We start from the raw sequence: 21,837 nt of genomic DNA on the forward strand, positions 1-21,837 counted from the left end.
AAAATTTCATGCCGCAAAAAAGGCCGTCGGCTCCAATTCGCGAAAAATTCATGCCGCAAATATATCATGTTTCACAGTATAACATTGAGAAATATGTGATAATGTGGAATATATGACATTAACTTTCTGTGTGTGTGTGTGTGTGTGTGTGTGTGTTTGTTTGTTTGTTTTTAACCCTTTTACCTCGCTTTAGCAACTGAATTTTCTGTACATAATGGCCTATGGTTCCCTAGAAGGTACAGCGATATTGCTGTCATTTTGACAACTGTCTAAATGATTCAAAATAGCTCCTTGCATGTTTATTGTTGTGTGTTATGAGTTATGATGAAAGCCTACTATAAGACTTTACCAAGAGAATGGTATGTCACAGAAGTAATTCTGACATGTTTTTGTTGACTTTTGACCTCTTTGAAATTGCATAATTATATATATTTTATTCTATATGAAAAAAAAAAAGGTAAAGCATACAACTATTAACCTGTTGAGGATGAGTCCCGAGTATACTCAGGCAAGTGTCTATGGGAAATGCGTGTTGTAGCAAAAGCAGCCCGTCCTCAATGGGTTAAAAAAAAATTGACTGGCAGTTTTGGGCAGTTTAGGGAGTAATAAGATGGGTGGTTTAGGGCGGTTCAGTTGCTAGTTAGTTGAATACTCTCTAAAAAAGATCGAGTGAAAATGTTCACTCTTGAAGGAGTGAATAACAGAAAAGAATGAATTTAGAGTGAAATTGGAGTGAATTTTGAGTGAAAATGTTCATTTTCACTAATTTTGGAGTGCCTTCAGGGATCACTCCAAAATCTTCGAGTGATCGATGAGGTCATTTTAAAATGAGTGAGAATGAATTTCACTGTAAATTCACTCTTTTCTGTAATTCACTCTTTCAAGAGTGAACATTTTCACTCAATCTTTTTTAGAGAGTGTTCCAGCAGTGAAAGTTAAAGGACAAGTTCACCTTCATAAACATAAGGATTGAGAGAATGTAGCAATATTAGTAGAACACATCATTGGAAGTTTGAGGAAAATCAGACAATCCGTTCAAAAGTTATGAATTTTTGAAGTTTTTGTGCAGTAACCGCTGGATGAGAAGACTACTGCAGTGTATGAATAACTTAGATGTCACATGCGTACAACAATATAAGGAAAATATAAAGAGAATTTCACAAAATGCCATCTTTTGAAAAAAGTACGCATTCCCCTGACTCGTTACCGACAAATGTTATGGGTAATATTATTCCCCCTGCCTTTAGAAAGAGGCAAGTCAAGAGCTCTTTTATTATGCGAAAAAAGTGAAAATATGTTGAATTTTCTTTTACATTTTCTTTATACTGTTGTACGCATATGACTCACAAGCTGTAGTAGTCTCCTCATCCAGCGGTTCCAACACAAAAATTTTAAAAATTCATAACTTTTGCATCGATTGTCCAATTTTCCTCAAACTTTCACTGATGTGTTCTACTAATATTGTTGCATTCTCTCAATCCTTATGTTTATGAAGGTGAACTTGTCCTTTAAGGATTTCAAAGTGAAAATCATTCTCCATGTTTGACTACTTTTTTGTACTTCTAAGTTGTAAAGGTTTGAGGTCATTTCAAGATATTGTGGAGAGTGAGAATGATTTTTACTGGCACTTAACCCTTTACATACCACATCTGTAAAATAAATAGATTTGTGTGTGAAAGTTGTGCCATTTCACTCATTGGCACAGAAAAAATGTATGCCAATTCCCCGCAGCCACTGTTGAATGTTATAGCAGCTTGTGTTCACACTTCATAAGAGAGTACACCTAGACCTAGGTCCTTTTTGATCTGTGGTTGTCTTACTCAAATGTTTGAGGATGGGCTATTCTGGGATTCAAGGGATTTGTCTCGATTTGAAAAGAAGGTTCACTCTAGTGTTGAACAGCCTCTCTACTGGCCTTAGGGAGATACAGAGAGAGGCAGAAAGAAAGAAAATGTTCAGTGTATGTGAATGTGAGCGCTTAATTGTGTATTTATGTGCGGTGCATAACAAAAGACTGCATGGTGCCTTGTTGTAGGCCTGTGTGTCCGCATGTACACTGTATATTGCCATATATTTCACAGGGTTTTTATTTTCAACAATTTTGCAATTCAAGTGCTTTTAGCAAATTTAAAAACATGAGAAATTATTTAATCTTTGATCCTGACATGAATCTGATGTGCATGCATACATGTACTGGTATGCAGTACACAGAAAATGAACAAGGTGTGTGATGATACTGTATTCCACCATGTCGAATTCAAACACTTCCAAAATTGTGGGAAAGTACTGGGTCATGAATATTAGACTCGCTAAATGTATGGCTTATACAGCAGGCTTATGTATTTATCAGATAGAAAGAGAGAGAGAGAGAGAGAACAAAAAGAGAGATGAGGAGAGAAGGAATAAGAAAACGAGTAGACCTGTGTTTGTAGCAAATGAATTAACATTTTCAATTTCATAATATGCAGGGAGTGAAGACTCCAGCCTTGGATAATGTCATTGGTAGTCCCAGATATGCATTCTGGTTTGAAAGTGTCTCTCTCAAAATACTTTCTAGCACTATGCTCACAGGAAGTGTGGTTGTAAATGGTGAAATGACATTTTGTCACGCTATTCTTATTTTTTTTTTTAATGCTCTTAAATGAAAACAGAAGAACATATATTCCTGAGATGCAATGCACCCTATACGCCAGCCCTCCTGCCTCTCAGTGTAGGCCTACAGTGTACAGACCCATTCAAGCCCATGTTGCCATCATACATTCATAGAAATCATTCACTTGTACACTTTCAGTTAAGGCTATTTTTCATTGAGTCCGTGCTATGAAAATATTGTGTTACTATAAATGATAAGTAAACACATCAAGAAATTCAAAATGGCGGAAATCACACCAACCAAAACTAGATGCAGATATCAACACCACCACCACAACAACAACAACAACAGCAACAACAACAAATGTTGATAGCTCTGTTGCTGATGCAGTGTGTTCATGGTTCACTTGAAACAATAGGCCCATTTACACTTGCTTGGAAAAATCGTGACATTTGGGTGCAAGTTGCTAAGCAACTACACCCAAACGCCCTCGAAACATCGCCAGAAAAATCACCAGTCGGAGTGCGATTTTTTGAACCATTTCGATGTTTGAGGCGAAGTTTGGCGAGTGTAAACCCAAGCCGCAGAAATATCGCGAGTTTTCATCACATGACTTTCGGTATCGGATTGCACCGGGCATTTACGCGCGCTACCGATCCCTCTGTGGAACATGTAGAGAGTACGTCGGTCTCTGGCCAGAGTACAGGGTACATGCTGTACATACAGGTAAATGGCCGATCCTCGGCTGGTTTCTCACCTCCCTGATGAAGCTATATTGTATATGAAAACTAGTATCAAACCTGAAATTCTCCAACCACGTATCCTCGTCCCATAACGACTTAACCAATTAATGTTCTCCCAGAAATGTGTCGGTAAAACAGTGGTGAATTCTTGCTGTCACCTGATGAAATACCAGTGCTACTTCTCACTTTCGTCATATCGGCAAAATTTTATGATCCTCCTGAATGCTACTTTCATCAACTTTCCAATACTTACTAATACTAAGCTGAAGTTTTACACAGCTGCTAGTGCTACGTATGTGATCAAATATAGCAAGCTATAGTTTTACTGTAAGTTAACACTCGAGAGAAACATAAATTATTATGTGTGCATTGGACTGATAAAAAGCCCTGGCTCTTCCCACCTCCCTGTTCCAACCAGCTAGCTATAGCTGCGAGCAAAATAGACTGCACTGCATGCAGTGACGAATAGCCCACGCTTCCAATTGTCTACCGTTTTGAAGAGAGGTAAATTACACATTCGCACTACCGACCAAAAAATCGTGATGTTTCGTGAAGCTCAAACTTCGCGTGCTGTTTGCCCAAGTGTAAACGATAAAACCAAAATATCGCGATTTTAAATATCGTGCTGTTAGTAGGTGTAAATGCGGCTATTCTTGGAAGTTAAAATTATCAAAGAATCAAAGACCTAAGAGATGTACTGAAACAAAAACAAGTGGGGGCATATCTGTAGGCCCGAGACATGCAAAGGTCATATGTGTAGAACTGGGAGTAGAGATGGGGCAAAGATTGGGGAAGGGGAGGGGGATGGGGATGGGAGACCGGTGCAAAAGTTTGGAGAGGATGATTTTTGGTATGCTGATGACCCCCAGATGAAAGCAGATCGCACACTTGACCTCATCAAAACTCTGGGGGCAGAAGTTCATAAGATTGCACCTAATTTGGCCTGGCAGGCTCCCGATCTCCCTGTGTACCTGCTGCGCTCCCACAAACCTCACTACACCCAGTAAGAACTCCCATCATAACCCTGCCAGGGGGAAGAACTTATGCCGTCCATTTTTTTTGCTAGCTTACTAACAGTGCACATCACAGAGGCAACTTCTTTACTTGTTGTTAGGGTTCACAAAAATCAACCTTCCTTATCATAAGCCTTCTGACTTTGTCATTCTTGTGTCTGCTGGATTAGAGTCCAATGTTCCAATGTAGATAACTTGCCTATATTTGTGTTTGGGCTTGAATGCTGGGTATGACAGTGTAACCTCATTAGGTGAAACAACCTGGACTTCTCATGCTGATACAGGCAATACAGCAACAAAATACTTAGGATAGAGCTGAGAATGGCTGGATACATCGTGAACGGGGCTTAGAAGAGTTGCACTTTTGAATAACTGAGCAACCAGTTGTCCTTGTTGCTTTTATCAAGTTCAAGGAATACCTGATGTAGAGTGTCACCAAGTTCCTATGCTTTCTGTAACCGGCACAAGTCAGAAAAACACAGGCAGAGGGAGAGACAGACTTGGCAAAGCTTCTGGTAACATTTTGATCCTTCTCCCTCTCTGCCATTCCACTTCCAGAACTACGTGAAAAGGACAGCAACCTTCACTCTGTTCTAAGACTGGATATTCATTGGAGACGAGCCATCCTTGATGTGTGGTTACAGAAAGACGGAATCTCCAATTCCCATTGTGAACTGGGCCATTTACTTCTTTCTTCTGGATGTATTCCATTGCTGAGAGTAGAAGGCCTCTGTGTGCAGAAGGACTGAGGCAATTTGCAAGTGGAATAGCAGCCAGGAATGGTTGGTAAGTGTTGTTCTGAAATGGCAAGTAACTATCAATCAATGTACCAATACCCTGAGTATTGTTTTCCTGTATTTGTAGAATATTCTTGAGACATGCCCACTGCAAAATATTGGAATTTTTTGTCACTCTGATTGTTATATATTGGGCTTTAGATGTAAACTTTAAAGAGTATACAAAAACAGAAATGGCTTTGAATAGACTTATTGATGACACGGTTCTTTCAATTAAATAGTCCCGCTATCAATATATATTTTTTTCCAAATAGGCCTATGTCCTGAATAAGTGTGATATACAAGTATGCAATATTCGCCCACACAATCAGCTATTAAGAAACTGATCGACATGGAATCTTGATATTATTCGTGAAAACGTATGCATATGGCTAGAAAGAGCATACATTTTATACCTACAGGTGTACATCACTACCAGTGCTTATGGAGCAGAACTTCAATGAGCAGAGCACAAGTGCCAAATTATTACAGAGATATGATCTAATTTATCAAAATATGTATATTTTCAGGGGCAATAACAGATGAATTATGGCTGTTTTGTGTATTCTAGCTGTACACAAATTTGATTTTCAGGGTATTGGTACACTTTAAAGGGGTTCTCTCTTTATGCTTGATATATCACATGGAAAATGCCATCATTAATAGCTACCAAACTTGAAGGTAGAGAGCTTCAAAGTATACACCAGCCAATCACAGGAAGTATAACACAATTCTCCTGTCTGTATTCTTTCATTTAACCTGAACAGTTTCATGGCAACTATGTATCCATGGTTTGATGTATCCTGCGATATGCTGGTTTTGGAGTACTTTCGATTACCTCTTTTGCATGTTTTGCTAACGAAATTCAGCAAACTTTACCTAACTAGGCAGATACTCCTCTCAGTTTCTATTTATAGTGTGTTCGTTTCTGACATGGAGTTCTCTATTAAGATTGTGTAATGCATATCTGAAGGTATCTTATAGATGAAGTGAAAGTAGGAATACTAATACCTAAGGCAATTGATCTGTTTTTAGAGTAGTTTTGTTTCATTTCATAACAAGAAACCACTGGCAGAGCTTGCCGTTTTAGAAACCGCTGCATATCGGAAGTATGCGGTAAATGTCTATTTCTGTGAACAGTATACAAGGGCTTGCTTGTTCAAAGATATCTGTTTTGAACCGCCCTCTCCTCTTCTTGATCATTACTTTCTTGAGTAAATATTTTCAAGAGGTTTTAGGAGTTCAAAAAATCTCAGCATGAGAAGAGTTCTGTGACTTCTTAGACCAGCCAGCCAGCAGCGGGAGGTCTGTCTTCAACCGTGCCATTTTTTTCTGCTCTTCATCTCCCATCATTTCCACTCTAATTTTCTGCCTCAGACATTTTCTGGCTAATAATACTGCTAATACCCAACCCAGTGTGTGGGTTGTAGTGCTTCACACATTATTAAGAGTAAAAAAAAAATGAAGAAGAAGAAAAAAATCTGCAGGTTTGGTAGCACATCATGCATGTTTGCATACTCCCATACCATTTAAGTATAATGTACTGTTCCTTTTATTGTGTTAAAGACTCTTATGGTTTAGTGGAAAGTTATTATTGTAGTGGGAAACTGAAACAAATTTGTCTGAACATGATATGCAAATCCCTTTAAAACTGTGATATACTGCAATTCAGTAAAATTTAGGATACAGCTCTGCAATTTGCTGAAGTCCAATTCCATTCCAAACTTTTCAGAGGATTACATGTATATAATTGTTTTGGGAGTTTTGTCTTTTTTGGGGGGGATAAAATAAAGAGACCAAATTGTACCACACAAGTTCTTAAAGAGGTCACAGAAGTCATTTACAAGTGTAGCGTTCGTTTGCTAGATTTAAAAGACCAATTACATTTACTGTATCATCTCACATCTACAGCAGAGTATTACTTTGCCAAGAATTGCATAGTGAAGTCACATGACTCATGACTTCAAAGGTACTTGTGAGAGGCATTTTTTCCCCTGTGTCCCCTTGTCAGTAAATCTGTTACTGTATTTAGATTTTTATTGCCCATGCGATTGACTTTTCAGATCAAAGTTTCAGACAGTTTCTGTTAACATTCATAATCTCAGTTCTCTATAAGTATTCAGTGGCTTTTAATAGGTATCTGCAAAAACCCTAGCTTATCATTTTCCAGTTCATGAGGAATTTTTCCTGAGCTTTATGCCTTATCTCGTTGGGCGGATAAAGGAAAGAACGTTGCCCCCTTGCCCCTGAAATACTGAGATAATCAGCTTCTCTGTTTATTTCCTTGGCTTTCTGCCTCTTGAAAATTCTGCTTTTCTACTTTTCTAAAGGGCTTTTTACACTTGTAAATTTTTGCTTAGCCCCGGACTATCGGTGGGGCTAAGGGGGGGCCTTAGCCCCACCGTTGGTACGGGACTATCCTTAGCCCACTTTCTGTTTACACTCGTTTTTGCCAAAGTGGGCTAGCCCCACCGATAGTACGGTACTATCTGGCCCTGCAAAATAGCAGGGGTTAGCACCGCAATTGCGGTGCTAGCACCGCAATTGCGGTGCCAAGCAAGTGAGTGTAAACAGAACGAAAAAATAATCCTGGGCTAAGCGACGGAGACGAAGTCCGACCCTCACTGACCAATCAGAAACGAGGCAATCAAGTGCTGCCGGTGCGTGCGTGTACGTGTACAGTACACAGCGTAATTATGAATATTCATGTGGTTTGGAAAGTCCGGGGCTAAGAAATACGAGTGTAAAAAGGTCAGTTTTCTCCTTAGCCCCGGACAAGAGATAGTACGGGACTAATTGGCGAGTGTAAAAAGCTGAAAAAATTGGTACGGGACTAACGATAGTCCTGGGTCAGAGAAAGTCCGGGGTTAAGAAACACAAGTGTAAAAAGCCCTTAAGAAATATCAGCACATAGGCCTATACAGTATTCCCCTCCCCCTACAATCAGTCTGTGTTTATGCCTGAGTTTGCAAAAAAAAACAACATTCTGTTTGTTCTGTTAACCTTGTGAGGATAAATTGATTTTGCTATAACACAGGTTTCCCGTAGACACCTATCCAAGTGTACTTGACACTTCATAATGTTTCAAATTGGGGAAAAGCTTAGCTGCATGGTCATTTGTACTGTCAGAGTTTCTCGTATTATGTGGATATGAAGTCATGAAAAATATATGGGCTGAAAATATAATTGAGATGGTTAGAAAAGAAATATACCCAAGTGATCAGATGTACAATATTTCATATTTCCCTTAGACAGTGCTATTGTAAACTATTCATTATCAAACAATACATAGTATGGTGATGATTTTTCATACCTAAATACTATGCCAGAATTCCATTGATATATGTGAAACAATCTATGTTCTTTGAAAATCAGCCATAAATGTTTCCTCAGAGTTCTTGTTCTTATCATGCACAGTTAAGGATTTAATAGAGGGAGAATTCACAGATATTTCAGAGGATTATAACAAAGCTTTAATATTTTGTCAAATCTCTTTCAAAGATCTGCCCAAAATTTACTTGTTCTCTCCATCCCCCCCCCCAAAAAAAAAAAAATCAACAACAAAACAAACAAGTACTTATGAAGGGATTAGTTTTATAGTGGTTACTGATTTCCAAATTTCTTGGTGATTTTGCTAAACAATTATGTATATCATTACATCATTTTGAGTTAGAGATTTTCTCAGCCAGACTATATAGCCAAAATTAATTTCTTATCTATAATCTTGTATCTGCCATAGACCTGAATTAATCGGATGGATTTGATAACCAATGGAAGTTGAATGTTGCATCTTTTTTCAAACAGTTTTGTTTGAGGGCTTTGCTTGATTGACAATGAATGCTGAAAATGTTGATAATCCTTTATTGGAAAAGAGACACACAAAAGTCACACCTATGATATAACCTGGGATTGAGGAATGAGATGTGACTATAGCATGAATGATACCTGAACTGAGTGCATTTTGAAGGATTTCTTTTTGAAACATTAACCTCAAAGATAGTGAGTTTCTCCTTTGTTGTGGTTTAATGCACAAGTGGCTCATCATTCTGGTCCTTTTCCTCCTCTTTTTATCACAACCTTCCACACTTTTTTTTTTTAAAACAGAGTATGCATTGATTTTTTTCTTTTTTGAATCTGGTCCAGATCTCTCACTAATCCATTGTTGAATCATATTGAGGTCGCACTATTTGAGCATGTTGATGCTCTTGTTTTGTTTTTGTTTTTGTTTTTCCTTGTGTGATTCCCTCTTATGAAGTTAACCAGTAGAGGACGAGTCCCGAGTATACTCGGGCAGGTGTCTATGGGAAATGCATGTTGTAGCAAAATCGGTCCGTCCTTAACAGGTTAAGGAGGATTGTTTTTTTTTTTTTTTTTTGTCAAGGATGGCATTAATGAAGGTGTCTCTATCTAGGGAGATTTTTGCAGAGATATTGCCATATTTTTATGGTGATCAGCCTCCAAAGTGTAAAGGCTGTGCTGCAACATGGCTTTTGTGTCTCCGTCTCCCAGCTACCAATAATGAGTGAAGGATATGAGACACAGTTGAGGAAAGCTTCACAGTTTGCGTAGTCATTTCTTCTTTGTAATGTATGCATACCGGAGTGGTTACATAAAAGCACAATCTGTGCTAAATGTGAGTGTGAAGAGGTGATGAGGGAGGCAGAAATGACCACAGATGCAGAGATGCCAAGTTCAAAAAACTTTCATGAGTGAGATTTTTATGACTCGGCGTCTCGGCGCTCGCGCGCATGCGCACAAGAAAGAAGAGGGTGTCCCCCTCCCATGGTAGAGAGCTTTTTTTAATTATAAGCTCTTAGTGATGCTATCTGGTGCATACATAAGTGACTATTTTTTACTAATTTTGAAAGGCAAAAGGGAAATATACCTTCAATTGCAACTATCACTTTAATCCTTTGAGCTATGCTCCTTATTTTTGGCCCAAATTGCAGACTTCACCAGATGCGTGAGAAAAATGGGTGCCATGCGTGAGATCGTGAGACAGACCCTAAATGCTTGAGTCTCACGCAGAATGCGTGAGACTTGGTAGCTCTGCAGATGATGGTTGTCCGAGAAATGCGAATGGATGAATTATATAGTTGGGTGGCAAATCGAATGTCATTTGTCCATGCTAAACTGAGAGTTCAAGATGAAAGCAAAGTTGTAGTGTTATTGGTTATTGAATGGATCGTATAAATTTGCATTATAAACATACCACAAATTCCGTACGTTCATATTATATACACAACAGCAGGCACAATTATGTTAGAAGCAATAATAGTGTTGCTGTAGTGTAATACTGTGGTGTTACTATTGCTGTAGTGTTATACCCCGCGTTCACATTGGTCCCCGCGACACAGGGACAGCCACAAGAGATCTTATCTTTTTTACGACTGACCGTTCACATTAGTTACGTTCAGACGGCAGGCCCTAACCTCAAGGTTAGGAAACCTCGAGGTTTAGCTCTTGCCCCCTAACTACGACGTGTGTCCACACCTCGAGGTAATTGCAATCCACCACCGACTGAGATAAAAAAAAACCACACACATGGCTGTAAAAAGATTTACTTAAAGGCAGCCGATCGCCATCCCTAATGGTACGTAAACTCCGAACGACCGAAGTTTGTGTAATGCTACCACTGAGACAAATTTTAGTGTATGTGTGTGCGTGTGTGTGTACGCATCATACACAAACATTGTCACCGCGAGCTGCGGTGATTGGAGGAGAGAGGCCAGAAAATGTGTGTGTGTGTGTGTGTGTGTGTGTGTGAATGTGTGTACGTGTGTGTGTACGCATCATACACAAATATTGTCACCGCGAGTTGCGGTGATTGGAGGAGAGAGGCCAGGAGACGCGTGGCTCTTTTGGCCTCTCTTCATGCGCATGCGCACTGAGAGTGTGCGTCCATTCGGAAGCTCTCGGGGCTCGCTGGGACAGCCATTTTGGGTTAGGAGATGAGCACAGGGAGCTCTCTTGTAGCCTACCGTATTTTCGCTGACCCATTGAGCCAGCGCTATTCTCATTCGGGGGTCACTACATTTGATACAGAATGGGGGAGGCAGCGTGTTGCGTTCGTCTCCGTGCCGCACAAACCACTCGCCACGACTGAGTGTCTTTAAGTCTCCAGTAAAAGAGCGTATAAAAATGGAATTGGAATATAAGTGAATGAGGATAATTGGAAATCTATCATTGCATATCTTCACAGTGCAATTAGAAACCTAATTGAGATACAAGTTATTAGTAACTTTATGAGTTACAACTTATTTGGTTTGCTGATCAGGTGAGCAGCAGACAATCATTAAATTCACAAAATTCACATTGATGTGAGTCATAGTCATTGGATAATATTGCTGATGCCACTTTTCAATTTTACTGACATTGTCTTTTTTCTTTTAGCTGTGATCCATATTTTTACTAAGAAATCATCTTGTCAGTGTAAGCTCTGGCAAAGGTTTTCCTTTACAATGTTTTAATCTCTCTAAGTTTTTTTTTTTCATGGGCCGCAAATTGCAGAATACTTTTAATGATAGAAAATAAATGCAAGTTAACCCTTCATCGCATTATCATCTTTGAAAAACTTACATATGTCACCCGCTACAACAAAAGGATCCTAAAGTCGCTGACGGGTGAGCCGAGAAAATCGAGTTTGAAGTCAGATCACCAAAATCTGTCAAAACGTTTGGATTTCTGTTTTTAACATAATTTTGTAGTCTAATGTATCCTCTATCATCTGCCGAAATTTCGAAGCTAAATGATCAAAGGAAAGGCCTGAAAATAGCATTTTTCTGGGCCATGATTGGCTCGCCTGTCAGCGACTTTAGGATCCTTTTGTTGTAGCGGGTCACATATTTTTTCAAAGTGTATTCGTTCATTTTTATGTATTGAGCATCAGAAGCACAAATATTCTTTTCCAAACATGTGTTGAAATGCACTTTACATTGGATTCAGAAATACATGCTTGTAAAAACATGAAAATAAGCTGTTATCACCAATCACAAGATCTTGCCTTTTTAGCAAGTTTGAAAATTTTGAGTCTGGAATAGCCGGGACATGAAAAAAAAAATCCAGGTACTCTGTATTGGACCTGACATTGAAAAGCTGTGAGATGTAGATTGGTATGATCCATGCATGGGTAAGCTAATAGCATTCATACTTCTGAGCCAGCTCAGGGTGTTAGAATGGAAGAAAAACATACATCGCTGACCCACTCTTTTCCATGTTTATTTTGTTTCAAATGAGGCAAATACCAACGAGATGACCCTCGGGTCACACTAAGCAAACGTCAAGCAGATAGGAGGGAATGTTAGGAGTGAACATGTCTTTGCCTAGGGGATGAGAAACACATGTTACATTTTACCCAGCGGGAGAAGGATAAAAGACCCAGGGCATTTCGCAGAGATTGCCACATACCACATCCACAGGATATTTTTGATATCTGTTTTCGGCATGCATGTATTTAGATATCAATATGATTTGACATGGACTTTGGAATGTGTATTAGGAAAGGGGGGGGGGGAGGAAGGGTAGGAGTGGGGATGGGTTTGGTGGGAGGAGTTTATCATCGGTGTTGACCGTACGTGTTTACACTAAAATTGCCTCACGAATCCTCAGAAGTGTAGAGATTCATTCGGAATATAGTCGTGTTTAGATGTGGTGAACAAAGCATGGTTTGGATTTAGATAGAAACCTCAACCTGAGAACATGTTCTTTCGATGTAAGAAAACCTGACAAAAAGTTGAGATCTGATAGAGTAGTGAATGTTGGTGTATTGTTTATGTGTGCGTTTTTTTTCTTCAGATTTTCTGAAAAAGCTGACAGCTTCCCCTTTCTCAAGGAGGTAAAATCTGCTCACTGTCTCAAGAACACATGTTCACCAAGCGGATCACACTTGATGAACTTCTTTGTACTCTGGTAAAGCATGATGGGATAAGTAACATTAGTTGCATTCACACAGACAGAAAAGCGGCGTAATGATTGGGATCAAAATACCAAGGTTTCTTTGCACCTGTTTAGAAAGCCAAGATATCCCACTAATTGCTGTTCGCAATGATTTGTCGACCAAACTGCACATGCCCGAAATCTACTAAAATGGTAACCCTTGCCCTTGTATTCGTGTGCTTGCATGATGTGTGTTTTGAATGACAGGATAGAAAATCTTGAGATTTTTTGCTCCGGCATTCACACACTCACTGAGGTACAAAGCAATATCTCGAACTATTGCAATGATTCTGAAATAATCACAAGATTTCTTGGGGTTTAGATCGCGATGCTGATTGCACTATTAGATTTATTTCCATGGATTTTTATGTCTACACTGGAAAAAATCTGAAGACCTGGATTGGTACGTAAATCTCAAGATTTATATCCTGCTAATCCGTATCAGTGTGAATACCACAATTTTGTGGTGCTCAAGCTGTGCTTTCTTATTCTATCATTTAGGCCTACAAGTTAACTGCTTAGCCCAAATTTCACCAAAAATTCACTGTCATTTTTTTTTTTAACTGCTGAGATGTACAGTGTATCTGAGAAAGAAGGTAAAGTTTCTGCTCTGGTGCAGAGAGTGATCTTTGACCCCTGGTGCAAGCACAACTTGTTGGCCCAAGTGTGAACACCTCTAATGATTGTCAGCCAAAATATCATTGTTGACAGTCAGAAGTACCCCTAGAGACTTTGCAAAAGGGGTTAGCTGTTCACTTTTTTGTATTTTTTACAGTTCCTGAAGAAAAAAAAAATGAAGAATTGAAAATGACATGAGTGAGTGATTGATTTCTAAAGAAGACAGGCACGGGTTAGTGACACCCATTACTTTTCTGTACTATTCCACCCCTGCTAATGATGCTGTGTCATTGAATTGCTGCAACCTTTGATATTCATTCTCAAGGGATTAGAATATGTTTTGATCTCCTGGTGTTTTTCTTTCTTTTGAGGCAAGAGAGAGATTGTGGTAGAATGGAGACTTATTTGAAGATGATAAAGAGATATGTAGCTGTTACGAAAGCTGCTGCACTTTATTGGGGGACAGGTTGCGATAATGCATGTGAGAAGACAACAGTGAATCAAACCTTGAGCAATAGTTCAGCTGACATTTTCTCAACCTTTCATCTGAAGAAGAATGCTATTTCAAATGGTGTTGGCGGTGTAGAAGCAATAATCAGAAAAGAATTCACAACAAATGCCACTTGTGTAGTCAGTGATGACAGTTTTGATGTCAGTTGACTGTCCTAAAGATTGTGATAAAGGGTCCTAATTTGTGCTGTTTTATGCCAAAAATGCTGCAGGTCTCTGAGAATACTATTTTTGTCTCAATTACTTCACCACACATGTCTATTGCGGGAAAGGTAGCAATAGGCCCTACTGTTTTCTACCGAAAATATGCCTTTTCAGCCACTCTGAGTACTGCACTGCTGTTTCAAGGTTAGCATTCCTGCATCACCTTGCATCAACCTCTTCAAAGGCAAAGACATAAGCCCTTTTTACACTTGTGTTTCTTAACCCCGGACTTTCTCTGACCCAGGACTATCGTTAGTCCCGTACCTATTTTTTCAGCTTTTTACACTGGCCAATTAGTCCCGTACTATCTCTTGTCCGGGGCTAAGGAGAAAACTGACCTTTTTACACTCGTATTTCTTAGCCCCGGACTTTCCAAACCACATGAATATTCATGATTACGCTGTGTACTGTACACGTACACGCACGCACCGGCAGCACTTGATTACCTCGTTTCTGATTGGTCAGTGAGGGTCGGACTTCGTCTCCGTCGCTTAGCCCAGGATTATTTTTTCGTTCTGTTTACACTCACTTGCTTGGTACCGCAATTGCGGTGCTAACCCTGCTATTTTGCAGGGCCAGATAGTACCGGACTATCGGTGGGGCTAGCCCACTTTGGCAAAAACGAGTGTAAACAGAAAGTGGGCTAAGGATAGTCCCGTACCAATGGTGGGGCTAAGGCCCCCCCCCCCCCCCCCTTAGCCCCACCGTTGGTATGGGACTAAGCAAAAATTTACAAGTGTAAAAAACCCTATATTGGGATAAAGATATGATTTTGATAGCTAGAAGTGATATGATATGAATCAGTTTATCCTTTAAATTTGTTTTTCTCAGAGGATATATGCAATGATATTTGCATTCCCCAATATTCCCGCTGCAGAGTCTTTGCAAAAATTACAAATGAATGACATTCTCACACACACACAAGCACACACACACACATTCTAACCTCTTTCTACACATGTTGCCCCACACATGCACATGCACATGCGCACATATAATGATAGTAATTATAATGGTTATTTGTATGGCACGTTATATCTATAGAAGGGTTCAGAGCACTTAGAAAGATGTGAAAATCAAAAATTATACAAATGTGGAACAATGCACAACAAACAAATCATAGGCCTTATAAAACAAATCAAACTACTTATAATAGTTATATACCCCACATTTAAAAGGTGTTAATTCAATTTTTATGTCCTGTAAATACATTAACCAGTTAAGTATTTGGCTGATTTTGCTATGGCATTCATTTCCTATAGACACCTGCCAAAGTATAATCAGGACTAGTCTTCAACGGGTTAATGATATGAGTTTCCCAAATGTCTAATATCAATTCATATATACTAAGGGCTGCCTCAGCTGGTACAGTAAATTGATCAGAAGATTGGCTGGGGGAGGTAAAGGGTTAATCACGTGTGTCTCATTTTTTCGTTTTTCAGTGGAAATACTGGAATTCCTACCAAATTCCAGATGATATTGTTTTCTTATCCCAGAGGACATAATACCATCTGGCTCTATGTAAAATTCACAGCACCCTCCTAAGGACATCGTTCAAATCCATAGCTGCTAAGAGCATGATGACATTCAATACCGCCGCCAAAAGTGGGATGGCAAATGTTAGATGGGTTTGACGCAAATCCCACATCAATATAACCCCAGAATTTCGATCTCGCGTAGAGTTTGATTTGTATCACGTGCAAACTGGGCCAGTATGGGCTTTGCTCCAGTTGCAAGTGTGCAGATAGTCTTCATTCTCAGACACAAACTGGTTTCATCATGTCTATCAAACTGCAAGTTTGTAGAACCATTACGATGCAATGGAGATTGTTGTAATTTCCTCTGAAATTTTTACTCTACCTTTTAAAATGATAGTGATGAATATTTGAAGTCATAACAAAAAACAACAAAATGAAGTTTGATTGCAAAACAGGGTGAGCACCATTTTAAAACATTTTCAAGTAATTGTCCATCATTGGATAGAGTAAAATGAAACCTTTCCAGTGATACCTTTTTCGTTAAATAACAAGGAATAATCTTGTAGTTATATTGAAAAATATCTCTTATTTTTTAAAATTATTTCCCTTGTTTTTAAGCAGCTTTAATCACAAATATCTCAAATTAACACAAACGGAGTTCACTCGTTTTTCAACCAAGCTTTTCAAATATATTTTACAAGTCTAAATTAAAGGACAAGTTCACCTTCATGTACATGTGGATTGAGTGAATGCAACAATATTAGTAGAACACATCAGTGAAAGTTTGAGGAAAATCCGACAATCCGTTCAAAAGGTATGAATTTTTTAAGTATCTGCGCAATTACTGCTGGATGAGAAGACTACTACAGTGTGTGATGTCACATGCGTACAACGATATAATGAAAATAAAAAGAGAATTTCACAAAAATTTTACTTTTTGAATAAAGTGCACATTTCTTGGACTTGTTACTGATGTATGTTAAGGATAATATCATTCCCCTTGCCTTCTGAAAGAGAGAAGTCGAGTGTTCTTTTGTTATGCGAGAAAAGTGAAAATAAGGTGAATTTTCTTTATACTTTCTTTATACCGTTGTACTCATGTGACATCACAAGCTATAGTAGTCTTCTCATCCAGCCATGACTGAGCAGAAACTTTAAAAATTCATAACTTTTGAACGGATTGTCAGATTTTCCTCAAACTCTCACTGATGAGTTCTACTAATATTGCTGCATTCACTCAACCCACATGTCTATGAAGGTGAACTTGTCCTTTAATGTGGTTTCTTTAACTGTGATGATTTCTGCATTCACTAAAATTGTGAAAATACAGAGATCTATGCTGTTACTTTTTGTATGCCTACGCCACGAAGTGGTGCCGGAGGCAGTATTTGCAGTATCATTTAGGCAGACTTTTTTTTTTTTTTCAAAAAAATTGCAGGCATATTTTTTAATGGAAAATGTTGTTTTTTACACAGTGTATTACTATACATGTCTATTGCAGGAAAGGTAAAAATATGATTTTTCCTGAAAAAATATACCTTTCAACCCTCAGAATACTGCAGTACTGTTAGTACAGAAAAATCACACATCGAGACCTTAACCCATTAAGGACGGGCTGATACTGCTACAACACACATTTCCCGTAGACACCAGCCTGAGTATAGTCAGGACTCATCTTCAATGGGTTAACCTGTTCTGTGCCAGCTTCCATTGTCCCAATGGTGTGATATGTACCTGTACATTGATCTCCATGGAGGCAAGCTGGCAGTACAAACAAGGTATGAAAGTAATCTGGTTGATCAGCTGGTGTAGAAAGCATTAGACTCCAGAGTGCACACATTGGATGGGATGGGGCTTTTGGAGGTGGGGGGGGGGGGGGTAGGGTGATAGAGAGATGTGTACATGTGGTGTTGAAAAGATTGTATGATGATGTTCTTTCAGGTATCGTAGAAATGTTTTCCTTTTTGTTTGTAGTTAAATAGTACTGTAAGAAAATGAAGATTTTTGTCCCTAATAAAGTGGAGAGAGAATTACTTGTATCTATAAACGAATTGAGAAAATTTGTAGCTTCATAGTAATCATAGCATCTATCCATTATTAAACTCCTTGAATTCATAAATGAATCATTTTCAAATTGGCGTCTTTACAATAGAGAGTATGAGAGACTGCAAAGCAGTACACAGTCATTCAAAGAGAAGCAGTCTCTTTTCCTGAATACCTGCTTTATTGTCTTGGTCATGTTGATGTGCGAAATAGTGCTGCAAACTGACTGGTAGTAGATACCATTATCGATGGAGATGTGTGGGTTTATAAAGAAAATTATTGCTATCGCTTTTTTGTTGCAACTGTCTTGTCAGTATGAGGTAACCAAGTCATGATTTGGTTTCCATGACCAAACCCTACTTGAACACACCTTGGTTCTCACGAGACTTGTATCTATCATTTTGTAGTATATAATGAGAGAATATAGAGCTCATTGCTTTAATTTTTTCTCCATTTTTCATCAAAAACATGTTTGTCGAAGGTTTTAAGATGGTGAAAAGTTTGAAAAACAAAAGCTCCCACCCACCAAGTTTAGGATCCTGCTATGGACTTGAGAGCAGTGTGACCCTATTGCCTTGTCTCGAAAGTATCAAGAAGTATAAAGCTCTGCCCTGATGGTAGGCAGAATGGCCTCTCCTGGGCCCGTGGTAGGGATGCTGTGTTCAGTTTCAGTTCTGCAAATGCCAAGTTTATTGTTAATGAGTGACTTTGAGAAAGATAAGGGTAGGGATATGGCTGGGGGTGGGGTTTAGATAGGATGAGGGTTAGCTGGGAATGGGGGTTAACTCGGAGTTGGGGAGGGTAGCTGGTATAGGGATAGCTGAAGGTGGGGATAGGGCTAGCAGAGCTGTGAAGTCCCTTAATTGCTGCAGGCAGTGAACCTGAAAACTTCAGTATCTCTTCATGTCTGTAGGTAAGAGAATATGAAAATATCCATAATTTAGGACTTTTTATGTTCTCTTTTAGATGTACCTATTATGTAAGTATTTCCTTTATTGCTGTTTGGTGGGGAAAATTGTTATATGTATAGTAGCCAGAATAGAACTGCATACACATGCTTCATCAAGGTATGCCAACAACCTACATTGTAACTTGAATTTGGCAATGATGCTACTGGATTCTGACTGCTGAATAATTCATGAGAGCTTGGCGAGGTGAGGTGAGACCAGCCTGATAAAACCCATCTCCCTTGAAATTGAACAGTGACTGCTTCTGGGGTGTCGGTCAACACATGAAGCCACCTGATGCCTTCGCTGTGCGAGTATTGTGCAGCCAATGCATGAGTATGGTCTTTGTCCTAATTAAAACACTCATCCAGATTAAACCTTTTCTGAACCATTCCCCAACATACCATGGACATTGTATTCAACCAATTATTCGATTCAGGTTTTATGAATAAGCCAGAAATTAGCTAAACTGCAAAAGTAGCAATTGGTTAGTGATGTTTCTTCGTAGAATTGGAATGGAATTAAATGCACCATGTTCTTTTCTCCTTCTTCTTCTCCTTCTTCTGCTTCTGTACCAACTTTAAAGACTAGTGATGTCATACAAAAGTAAAAAACAAAAACAAAAAACAAAACAAGACAAAGGAATTTTTTCCAGTCATGTATTTAGTTTTGGCTAAGGTGATTTTGGTGTAACTCAATATCTGTGACAGATATAATGCATGGAAATCTAAGAGGTTTGCAAATCAGGGCTTTGGTACCTATATCCATAGCAGTCATTTTCTGTCATATGTCCCTCTACCACATAACCCATGCAGACAATAAAAGCCGAGAATACGTAGAAGTCAGTTACTTCCACTGAAAAGTAAGATATTTGTTGTTTGTTTCAATCCAAAAAGTTTTACACATGTTATCTAAACTCCAGTTTGACTTTCAAAGTTTAAGAATGCTTCAGAATTGGAACCTTTTCCTTTAAATAAATTTTATTGTCTTTCTGTGGTAGATACATGTATAAGAAAATAGGATGGGACTGAAATCATATATTTTTGGAAATTTCTGAGGCTAGAGATTTGGAAAGGTACCAAAATCAGAAAATTGATTACTGTTGAATTTAGCAAGCTTTTGTGGTGACAGGCTATGTATGGAGAGTCCAGGGATGGTTGTCTTGGATGCAAGGGTCCAAGTAAAGTTCATCTGATGTCATTTTTTGAGGGAAGACATCACTAATTCCCACTAATCTACCACAAAATTTGGCGTGTGCCTAGTCATACCCTATTCATAGGATCACCCACCCATCCACGCGAAAACGCTTGATCCCCACTTGGCTTCCCTTTTTGCCACCTGCCGCCCACTGCTTTCTCAGAAATGATCCACCTGTATTAACTGAACTTGACCCCCTTTATTCAGCAGGATTGGGAAAGAAATATGATATGCACATTTGTCTTACCCATACTTGGAAGAATGCACTCCACTGTACTTTGCAAACCTTTTTTTGCTAGTTTTTTTATTAGATAGTTTTTATGAATAACCCTCCAAACTTTTATTAATGCCCCAAGACTACTTTTAAAAGTTTTGACATAAGAATGTATGTCAAGAGTTGCAAAAGGGCTTTTTACACTTGTGTTTCTTAACCCCGGACTTTCTCTGACCCAGGACTATCGTTAGTCCCGTACCAATTTTTTCAGCTTTTTACACTCGCCAATTAGTCCCGTACTATCTCTTGTCCGGGGCTAAGGAGAAAACTGACCTTTTTACACTCGTATTTCTTAGCCCCGGATTTTCCAAACCACATGAATATTCATAATTATGCTGTGTACTGTGCACGTACACGCACGCACCGGCAGCACTTGATTACCTCGTTTCTGATTGGTCAGTGAGGGTCGGACTTCGTCTCCGTCGCTTAGCCCAGGATTATTTTTTCGTTCTGTTTACACTCACTTGCTTGGCACCGCAATTGCGGTGCTAACCCCTGGTATTTTGCAGGGCCAGATAGTACCATACTATCGGTGGGGCTAGCCCACTTTGGCAAAAACGAGTGTAAACAGAAAGTGGGCTAAGGATAGTCCCGTACCAACGGTGGGGCTAAGGCCCCCCCTTAGCCCCACCGTTGGTCCGGGGCTAAGCAAAAATTTACAAGTGTAAAAAGCCCTAAAGTGAGTCCAATTTCATTCTGAGTGATTCAGTTGCTTTTAAAGTCTTTATAGCTGGAAATATTTTTTTACAGTATTTGAAAACTACAGGCTTCATTGGTAGAGTGGGTATTTCAAACCTCCTTACTACTAGATATTCATTATCTTTGCTGTTTGTATTTTGATCTTTTTTCCAGAAGAAATTCTTTACGTGAGATTCTTTTTTTTTTCAAGTGGAAGTCAGAAGTGGGATGAGTTTCTGTTGTTTCACTGAATAATGGTATTGGTCAATATATCACTTCTCACAGTTCTTCAAGTGTACCATTGAGATAGTGTACCATTGAGATAAATGAAATAAGTTTTGTCCAAAAATTGGAACTCTGTAATTATGCTGTGAGAGTCATCATTAATGAAGAAATACTGCTCTGAGGGTTTCGTCATAGAAAAATACATGCAGCAACAAATTCAATGTCCACATGAATGCTATATATGCAAAATGGTTCAATTTGTCAATTTAGGACTTTGTCCTGCTTAACCCATTGAGGACGAGTCCCGAGTATATTCGGGCAGGTGTCTATGGGAAATACAGGTTGAAGCAAAATCAGTCCATCCTCAAAAGGTTAAGTCAAGGATTTCTTTTATGTGTATGATTGAGCATGAGTTTGTCTTTCTTTTTGTGTGTATGTGTGGTAGGAAGTCAAAGGAGTGTATTGCCATGGAGCCACTTAACTGTAACTCATTCTATTCTTGCAACTGACCACTAGTACTGCAAGCAATACAAATAGATAGATATTATTTTAAATGGACCAAATGTGAAAGGAAAACTAATGGGCTTGCTGGAGAGGTCTCCT

At 38.9% G+C, this 21,837-nt stretch overlaps 1 protein-coding gene across 1 annotated transcript in view; it reads left to right on the top strand.

The window, feature by feature from the left end:
• LOC139741978 (uncharacterized) overlaps positions 1–21,837 on the top strand; it is a 55,471-nt gene that overhangs the window by 26,480 nt on the left and 7,154 nt on the right. The window contains exon 2 of the mRNA XM_071652542.1: positions 4,908–5,135. Within this exon, the coding sequence (XP_071508643.1) occupies positions 5,129–5,135 (7 nt within the window). The 5' untranslated portion in view covers positions 4,908–5,128. The remainder of the gene's footprint in view (positions 1–4,907; positions 5,136–21,837) is intronic.

The sequence above is a fragment of the Diadema antillarum genome, unplaced genomic scaffold (genome assembly GCF_040938485.1).
Source record: "Diadema antillarum isolate AM-2024a unplaced genomic scaffold, OU_Dant_1.0 seq00000971_RagTag, whole genome shotgun sequence".
NCBI classification, from domain to species: Eukaryota; Metazoa; Echinodermata; class Echinoidea; order Diadematoida; family Diadematidae; genus Diadema; species Diadema antillarum.